The 9,973-nt window shown below is 40.4% G+C and overlaps 1 protein-coding gene across 1 annotated transcript in view; it reads left to right on the plus strand.

Annotated features, from left to right (window-relative positions):
- Positions 1 to 8,819, plus strand: part of CYTH3 (cytohesin 3) — a 48,781-nt gene extending 39,962 nt beyond the window's left edge. The window contains exons 10-13 of the mRNA XM_064389905.1: positions 4,218 to 4,294; positions 4,376 to 4,447; positions 4,581 to 4,735; positions 5,363 to 8,819. Of these exons, the coding sequence (XP_064245975.1) occupies positions 4,218 to 4,294; positions 4,376 to 4,447; positions 4,581 to 4,735; positions 5,363 to 5,435 (377 nt within the window). The 3' untranslated portion in view covers positions 5,436 to 8,819. The remainder of the gene's footprint in view (positions 1 to 4,217; positions 4,295 to 4,375; positions 4,448 to 4,580; positions 4,736 to 5,362) is intronic.
- Positions 8,820 to 9,973: the final 1,154 nt, after the last annotated feature.

The raw sequence follows: 9,973 nt of genomic DNA on the forward strand, positions 1-9,973 counted from the left end.
TACAGAAGGCTTTTGGAGAGTTTGCTGCTCTGAATTGTTCAGAGGTGACTGTGTTAAGTCCGAGTGCCAAACCTGGCAGCCAGACAGCAATTCTGGTTTTATCTGTCTGGACTTAGCCAGTGCCTTTAAATAGACATCTTTATCTTGGTAGGCCTAAATTGTCATTCAGTTCTGCATCGTTTGAAGCATGGTGTAATGAAAATGAATGCAGCAAGTTAAAAACTGAAAGCTGCTGAGTGCTAGTGAGTCCTCCTTGGAGCAGCTTGACACACTGTGAGCCTTCAGATTTTTCTGCATGATGAGTGCTGTTAATACCATGACATTTTCTGCCATCCACTCTCAAGTATTTTGAAATTGTTGCCTGTGCTCTCTTTGCTAATGCCCAAGTTAGAACTGTTTTGCCAGGAAGGTGTTTCCTTGCCTTAAGCAGCTTCTCTTGGCCAATTATTTGGTTTGTGTAATATTTTATAGAGAAACTCTGACATTATTCCCCCAAACTGGAGAGGAAATGATTTCAGCCAGACACATGAGTGTGTTAATTTTTTCTGCCAGTCAGGCGGTTACGGAGTGCTTGGAGAAGGTCCAAAAGCTTCACATCCGGGCCTGTCCCTCCAGCGGTGCTTGTTCCAGCACATCTGGCCTTGGGAGGAGGATGTTGTTTCTCTTCCCTAATCTGGGGTGAGAGAACAGGGCTGGTGATCAGGAAACCGGTGCCTTCCGGTACCTGCTTGGCTCTTGTGGGGACTGAGGCTCTTCCAGCTCCAGGCAGTCAGGGTTGTGGTCAAGGGAAAATGCTTTTTAAAAGAAAGCCAAACTTTGATCCAGACAACTGTGTAGTTGCTGAGTCTGTTCTGTCTGGTGCTATCTAAATGAACTCAGGAGAAAAAAATACATTTTTGGTGTGTGCATCTCTCAGCTCTAAAACTTTTATATAAATGACCTGAAGATTTGAGTGGAACTTTATAAACTTTAGATACCTTGCTGCCTTTAGCTTGAAGGCCTTTTTTACTTTGGACATTTATGTTTCCTAAGTCATTGCCAGTTGTTTTTCCCTTTATTATAGATGGTTTCTTTTACCGTGTTGCCTACTTTGTACTTTGGCCAGAGTTACAAAGGTGAAGAATAGTGTTTCTATCCATTTTGCCCTGTAGCCTTTTCTTGTAGTTTACTTAAATTTCTACCTACTGTGGAAGATGCTGTGCCTCTATATTTCATTATTTGAGATGTCTGTGCATTTTTGTAATCAGTTTGATCTTTCAGAAGTGTGTCACTTATCTCTCCGTTTCTGTAAATGTTTATGGATTCATACTCTGGTTTTCTGATCCTCTTCTGCTAACTTAATTCCTTCCAGTCTTAATCTTTAAAAGGCTGGGAGCTGGAATAAGAGATGAAGTATGGTACTAAACCCTGTGTTGTTGCTTTGTGAGCCTACAGCAATCTCAGCCAAGGACAAGAATGTTTTGTTATCACGTGTTTTTACCTATTAATCTCATGTGCAGTTTACAGGCCACAGTGCCTTATCAGCCACCTGCTTGAGCTGCAGCCCATTGTAAAGGCATATTAAACACGTGTGATGTGGTGACCCCTGCAAATATGATTAGTATAGATTAGATTCTGAGCTTTATTAGAGTTTCTATGCTGTTGACAGCTGAAACTCAGTAATGGGATGGGGAGACAGAGACTTACATGTGAGAGTTGTTCCTTATCCCACCAAAAAATCCTGCCGAACTGCTTTCTTGTTTTTTTCTTTTTCACTTTTTTTTTTTTCCTTTGGAAGAGTAACTGATAGCTTGGTGCAGCAGAGACTTAAGGTCTATTTCTATGACTCCCATGAGTGCTGTAACCCAGTGAGCTACTGGCTGTTTTAGGGAGAAGGGAGCAGTTAGAGGGATGTGATGGAAATCTTCCCTGGAGCTGGGAGGTACTTCATGAAAAAAACTTCCTCAAAACTGCAGGATGATTACAGAAGGTTTCAGATTTGAGAAATCTGGCTTTTCCAGAGAGAGTAGATGTTGTCAGGAAAACATTCAGCAAACTCAACTGCTGTTTACTGCAATTCGTATTGTTCTGGGAGTGTGTTTTAGGTCTGTTGTTTCTTTCTTAAATTATAAGCAGGACTTCTTTTAAATATGTGGTTATTACTAGGTTTTTTTATTGTGTTTTGTCATGATATCACAATTAATGAGAAATGCCTTTGTTCACTTCAGTCTGCTCTGTGATAGTAACCTTTCTTTGTTGTAGTCATTCTCTCTCCTCCTGAATTATGTTCCTACTAGAACTGGACAAGCCATGACCTCTGCTAGCTGCTGTTACCTGTTAGCCTGAAAACCAGGGTGTTGTAGGGTCATAAAGATGTTAAATGATGTTAATCTGCTAACCTTGGAGAGCAGAACGTGACTTGGAGCCCTGCAGCTGGCCCGGGTGATGTGACAGCGAGTCACGTTGCGGTGCCGCAGCAGCGCCCTGGCGCTCGCCGTGACTCTGGGCTGGCAGGGAGTCAAGCTTGAGCTCACCCTTCCAGGCCCAAACACTTCCTGATACTCGAGCCAGCTCTCGGTCAAGGTGGTGGGGAGTTTTTCTAGTGACTTACGTGCCAGTTTGAACATCTCTGCAGTGTTTGTTTAAGGACCTGTCACAGCGGTTGTACTAAAGTGCCACCAGTTCTTCCCTCACTGTCTCAGTTCACTCAACCATTCATTATGTCACGGCTTCTGCATCTTGCACTTTTTTGCCTTCACTTATTTCACCACACCCGCTTGCAGATTAAATTTTTCTTAAGATATGAGTGCATCTGGTGGAAACATCAAGTTTATTGAGTACATTGAATATTGCAATGTGTTAGCTCTGGGTTGTTGTGGAGGTTGTGAAACTCACCAAAAGGAAGGTACCACATGCAACATTCTTGGTCTGCAATGCAAATATGCAGTAGATTGGTATTAAGAAATGTCATGATATCCCTGGATTATTCTTTAATTTGAGCTGGATTTCTGTATTAAACAAAAACCCAGCTATCTTAAGCAGAACAAAAAGATCCAAAAATTATGCTTATATCTTAAATTTAATTTTATGACTTGGATTAAACTGGGTATTGTATATATTAATGGTGCTCTTTTACGCACAGGTGTTCACTCTTTTGAAATGTTGGCTTAATGAAATTAAATCACTGCTGAATGGATGATGCACAGGTGGTGACATAATCCTGAAGTCAGATAACTATGGTGGATCTAAACTTTTAATAACATATGCATGCTCTATCTACAATTGTCTTTCTTGGAAATGAATTTTAAAATAACGTAATGTGGGAAGCCAAGTGTGTTCTGAAGCAGCCATTGGCAGAAAAACAACTGAGAGGGCCAGAACAATACTGTTGTTTCTGAAAAGGAACTGTTCCCTACAGGGTGACATTAGCAGGTGTAGGGAACTCTGTGGTTGCTGTTGTCTAAACTGTTAATGAAGGAAAAACTGGCATTTTTGGAGCAGTAGCTATTTCTTCTGTCAAGTGTACACTCAATGATATATTAACCCTTGAAGAGAAGATGTTTTTAAAATACTGAAAAATAACAAATTAGTAAATATGGTATATTTTGGCACAGGATTTGCTCCTCATTGATGACACATCATATTTGTTCTGTTAATGTTTCTGAGCACCTAATGCACTTGACATCAAATCTGAAAGTAAAGACAGGTTCTTAATCACATCTTTGCTCATGAGTGGAGTGACATGAGGGTGATAAAATGCCCTTTAATTTTACTGATGGGACATTTTCCTTGCCCAGGACAAGCTGTTGAGAGGATTTCTCTTGCTGCAGGGATGCAGTTGCTGGTTCTGCAGCCAGTGCTGGTGTGGGCAGCTGTGGGTGTCAGACCAGCCCAGGGCTGGCCTCACTCACACCCTGGCAGCAAGGGCTGTGTCCAGCACTGTGCAGAGCTGGTATTTTTGGTGAATGAACACGTGTAAGGGCCTGGACAGAGGGAGCAGGTCTGGCCACTCACTGTTGCCCTTGGCTCTCGTGGCTGATGGCACCTCCATAGTTGATGCTGCCTCAGGACAAGTCGCAGTAACTGTTCTTTAACCTCACTCATCTGTGCCTGATCCATTTACCATTAAGCAATTAAACCATACTCTGAAAAATAAGCAGAACTTAATTGTTTCCTTGCCCGTTGTTGAAACCCTGTCAGCAGCACATGTTTAATTCTAGAATACCTTTTGCTTGTAGGGGGAAGAGTAAAAACATGGAAACGGAGATGGTTTATTCTGACTGATAATTGCCTGTATTACTTTGAATACACAACAGTGAGTATACAACGTGGTGAATTTTCTTTGTAATCAAGATTTATAAGTAGCTAATAATGTGATATTTTCCTAATTTTTTAGGACAAAGAGCCTAGAGGAATTATTCCATTAGAAAATCTTAGCATAAGAGAAGTCGAAGACCCTAGAAAACCAGTAAGAGAGCTTCATATTTATTTTTTAAATGAAGATGAGTAAACCATATGGAACTTAATTGTACTGTTAAATGAATTTATTTGTCAGTTTTGTTTTGTTCTTTTAAATTTATTGCTTCATTTCCACCCTCCAGAACTGCTTTGAGCTCTACAACCCCAGTCACAAAGGTCAGGTAATCAAAGCGTGTAAAACTGAAGCTGACGGCCGAGTGGTGGAAGGAAACCATGTAGTGTATAGAATATCTGCTCCCACCCCGGAAGAAAAGGAAGAGTGGATTAAATCTATCAAGTGAGTTTGAAGTCTTAAATGTCTTTCAGAAATGAACTATAAGCTCTTTTCAGAGTATGATACAAAGAGAATTTGTTGTAACTTGTCAGAAGAACTCTGATGTGGCAATGTCCTCGAGGACTAACAGTGAGCTCTGTGGGGTTGATGGATCAAGATATAAATCTATACTGTGTGGTCCTAAGAAAATGCTGTTGCTAACTCAGATGAGGAGAATATGGATTTATTGTTCTATTCAAATGTAAAATATTGTGTGAATTGTCTAAACCCAATTCTATTGGATTCTTACTTCAGCCAATAATTAACTTTAGTAACATGTATCTTAAGCATGTTCACAAGCAGCTTTAAACTTCCACAGCTTGACTTTATGTTGGAAGGTTTCTAAGCAGACCCACACTATTTATTAAAGAAATAAATAACAGTCAAGATGTGAAGGTGTGAGCTCTGAACAAATCACAGTGGAATAGAATCTTGTGCTAAAGAATAGTTGTGGTGCTTTGAAGTCAGCCATCCATCCTAAGACTGTGGAGTCATCCACAAGGAAGAGAGAACAAAAGTTTTAGTTTTGAAAACTACTGAAATTAACAGGTATTTGTTAACCAAACTGATGATTCCTTTTTTCTCTTCCAGAGCAAGTATCAGCAGGGATCCCTTTTATGATATGCTGGCCACAAGGAAAAGAAGAATTGCAAATAAGAAATAGAACATGAACAGCAACTTGTAGACCTGCATCAACCTATAACTGAGCATACTGTGGACTGATAGAAGAAATTGGACAAACTAAATGAAGACAACTGTAAATTTTATATATATATATATACACACACACACACATATATATACACATTTTACTATGGCATAAAAACTTGGCAGAACTTTTCAGGGTAAATAGTTACTGGTATATAATTTGAAGTAAGCTTCAAATCCCAGAGAATTATTATATTGGAACTTAATTCATCCAAACACATGGAAGCCTTGTTTTCACTTACATTAGTGACAACTCCAGTTTACTTGGGTTGGGAGGGAAGGAGTTCAGGGCTAACACTAAAATTCCTCTACCTGTTACCTGAGCACATTTCCCATAAAAGAAGGAGTTGTTATAAGACTTTGAGTTCTCACCTAAGTGCAGCACCAGCAGTGGAGCACAGCATGATCTGGCACTGTATTTTCCTGTAAGCAGAAACCTCACAATCCCAGTGGCAGTTTTCAGTCGTGTGAGTTTCACAGTAACAGCTGAGTGCAGCTTTCATGCAGGATTCCTCTCCTGCCTTTATGGAAACGGCTTTCCTTCAGAAACACAGTGACTGGCAGCTCAGCGGGTACCTGGTGGTGCCAGAGGGTTTGTCAGTGTGCACTGCAATACAGGCAGGGCCCAGCAGCAGAGGTTTGAGACTGTGGCCATGACATGAAGTACCAGATGTGGTCTGGTGTTTGCCAGCTGGCTAAAGCTCGTTGTGTCTGCTCACACACTCACAACAAACACTAAGGTTTAATGACTGGTTTAATCTGCTTTTTATATAGTAACATCCTTCTTATGTTTGAGATGCTGTAGTTTGATTAACACTAAGTTGCTGCTAAAGGAGAGAGATGACAGGGCTTGTGTGTTTCAGGCCTTGCATGTGAAAATACCCCCAGATAATTCCACATGCATTCAATGTTTTTAAAGGGAAAAGCCAGGAAGGTGAACCGTCCCTGTAAGATGCAGCCCTAGAGAGTTAAGCAAGCAGGATTCATTCTTTTGCTTGATAACAAACTTTGGACATACAGAGTTCATGCAAGTTTATACAAGTTCAGTATTTTTATTGCATTCTTAAAGGCGATTTTCATATTTGTGCTACAGCAGTTGACATTGAAAAAAACAGACATTTTTACTAAAAAATAAAGTATTGATTACACGGTGCAGTTAGACTTCCTCACAGGCATGTGTCTCTTTTTGAAACCTGTGAAGATCATTCTGTGGTCCTACTGCTGGGTCTTTCAGGAACACAACAGCTGCTGCAGCAGGTTTTACTCCAGTGCTTTTCTGTTGATAGCACACATATTGTTCTTAAGGTAAAGCCCCTAATTCCACAATGCGGGCAAAAAGTGGGAGGTTTTGACTCTACTGCTTCTGTTACTACTCAGTTTTTCCCAAACTTGTTGAACCTGAGCCGTGCCTACTGTGCCAGCGAATGTGTTGGAGACCCAAAATGTTAAAGCAGCTTTGCTTGTTGGTTACAGGAGCACCTTTGGGTCTGTTGTAGGGAGATGTGCTGCACTGGCAAGCCCACAGACTTACCAAGTTGATCTGTCTGAAATCTCCTTTGAACTCTAGGGGAGAGTCTGTTTCAGTGTTCTGTCTTACTGATTTGCCTTTTTTTGCATGGAGTGTCGGCCTTGTGAGTGTTTTGCTTTATTGCATGTTTGCAAAAGAGGCTGAGAGGAAAAGAACAAAGTAAACTTTCCTACATTTTAGATTTTCCCCAGGGTGTGTGGAATTGCTTGGGTGAATGTTTAAATCTTAGTGCTTCCAAAGGAGTAAAGCTCAGCCAGAGGAGGTAAAATCCTTGAGTAAGTGTCAGTGTGGGGATATCTTTTCTTAATAGAACACATTTAAACTCTTTATAGAAATTAATTAAGTTGTGTGTCCTGAGTTTGCGAAGCAGCACAATGATGGAGCTGCTGCCAGCACTTGTTTTGAGTCTTCTGTTCTGCAGTGACATTTTGTTTTCAAGCACTGCCTACATCAAGTCTTAGCTTTGGATAAGTAGATTTGTAATGCAAATAGTGACAAGCCAAATCAGTGGTACTAGTGAGCATAAAGGTGAAAGGCAGCAAACACAGTATTTCTGGAGAAATGTGAGATTACAAAAGCATTAATAAGCCATGAAGCACTTTTGTATCGATTTTTATTTTCTGAAATACCACCTTTGAGGAAATCTATTTATTTAACCAGGTGAGGATGTCTGCCTATAAGCATGAAGGAAAGGCCTTGACAGTTCATTTGTATTTAGTTTGAAGTTCTTATATCCAGCAGAAATAATTATTTAGAGTAACATGTAACTGAGGATATTATAGCAGGAAATATTTTATTTCTTAGGATTGAAAAGCAACATCTTAAACAGCTACTTGTGGTGCTCAATGTATCTATTTAATTTACCAAAGCTAATGGAATAGCGTTTTTGTGTGTGTTAATATTTGATTTTCAAATGTTCTTTGTAACAGTATTAACAGGGAGTGAAACTGGCCCAAAATTTCCACTGGCCACAGGGCCAGTAAAACAAAGTGGCTTTGTGAGAATTTTGGCCATATCAGGTACTATCCACGAGAGTGAAGAAAAATCTCTCAACCTTTCCCTTTTTTATTGGGCTCCAAGTCCAGGGGTGGCTACTGAAAGTGGCTGCTTGGTGGCCTAAAGCAGGATCTGTTACAGTTTGGCCATGCTGAGGAAAAGTCCTCTGGGGACAACATTCTCCCTTCCTGTGGCACTGAAATGTGAGGAATTCTTGAGCTCTTTGCTTTGACCCTGCCCTCTACAGCTGCAGGGCAGTGAGAGCCATGGTGCCAGTGCAGCTGGGAGGGAACTGTACACAAAACTTAAGCTCAGCTGGACTGACTTAAATTTTACAACATTCTGACAAAATAAGCTCTGCATCACTTAGCATTTTGAACCATTTTAAACTGGTACAAAACTGAACCTTTATAAAGTGAGCAGCATTTATAATGCTTCATATATAAAAAAACTGCATATTTTTAAGATTTATTACATATCTATGTAGATATGCTTGCTGGAAAAGCTAGGTCTGTTGTAGACCAGATACTACAAATTAAGACTTGTGGCTTACCAGTTTCATTTCTATATTTTCTTGGAAAATGTTTCTAGCTAGAGTTTAAATATAAAATGTAAATACTGTACAGGTATGTATTGATATGAGTATTACTTCGTGTATACAAGTGATTTGCATGACAAATATTCTGTATCAATCATTGTTATAACGGTGATGTTCTTATGTAAAGCCACTGCAATATTAATGTTTTCATTTATCATTAAGACCTGTTGCTTAAATCTGTCAATTTTCTCAAAAATAAAGTGTGAAACTGTACTGTCTCCTCATTTACCAGGAATCCATGGGAGGCAATAGCTGGCTCTTAAGAGGTTAAGGTTTAATTTTACAACTACTCTTGTCAGTAGAAGGCCTCTCTACCCTACCCTTAGGCACAGTAATTGAAATTACCACGTTTCATTTTTTCAGAGAAAAAACCCTCCAACTGCAAAATGTTTCAGTAAAGTGTGCTACCACATGTGTGACTCCAGTAAAAGCTGGGTTCCCTTGAGAGCCACCCTCAATTGAGGTATTTTATTTTGTCAGTTCCCTGCCAGCAGTTTGTCAGACGTGAGGGGGGAAGCGGATCTCTGCTCCTGGAGTAGATTAATGAGTTTCCTCAATTAGCAATCAGAAACAGGTGCTGCTGCTCCACAGCTCTGGGGCAGTGTCACCCAGTGCCCTCCCTGCTCCAGAGCCACTCGGGGCAGCTGCTGCCTGTGGGGCTCTGAAGGGAGCACAGCAACACCACAACCCTCCCAGCCAGCTGTGCTGGAGTTACTCCTCAGACAGGACAAGAACCAAACCTGGGAGCCAGAGGACAAAAAAGCCAGATACAGGACAGGAATGTTGGTTACTTTGCCATGTCACTTTATGTAAGTCACATAACTGTTGCCATAGGAACATTATGCAGGTACATTGTGCTTTGGCTTTATGGTGTTCTCCATGTACCAAAAGATTACTTTTAAGTATTTAGTGAGACATTAACCTTCCTCTTTTTTGCCTTTTTTTTTCTGTTGGTTTTTGGGTTTTTTTGTTGGCTTTTATTTTTTTTTCATACACAGTACCAAGCTCCTGCTGAGCTCCCAGCCTGGTGCCTGGCTGTGGAAGCTTTAAGTTCAAAGGAGAAGCCTTCAGCATTCCAGCATCCTTGTCTAGGCAGCTGCAGTCCCAGGTTACTGATCTTCTCTGGCTCACACCAGCAGCATCTTCTCCCCTACACTGAGAGGAAGATGTGACTTCTGGAGTGTCAAACACGCTCTGACAGCTGTCAGCTCCCATGACACAATGCATGTTAAATAACTCAAGTAAAACTCAAGTAAAAATCCATTTTAACTTTGCTGTATTTATATACTATATAAATTTTACATGCTATATATTTACAGTGGGGCAAGTGCTTTTTATCTTTAAAAAAACAAAGATCAAACTTTAGACATCT

The sequence above is a fragment of the Passer domesticus genome, chromosome 15, assembly GCF_036417665.1.
Source record: "Passer domesticus isolate bPasDom1 chromosome 15, bPasDom1.hap1, whole genome shotgun sequence".
Classification (NCBI taxonomy): domain Eukaryota; kingdom Metazoa; phylum Chordata; class Aves; order Passeriformes; family Passeridae; genus Passer; species Passer domesticus.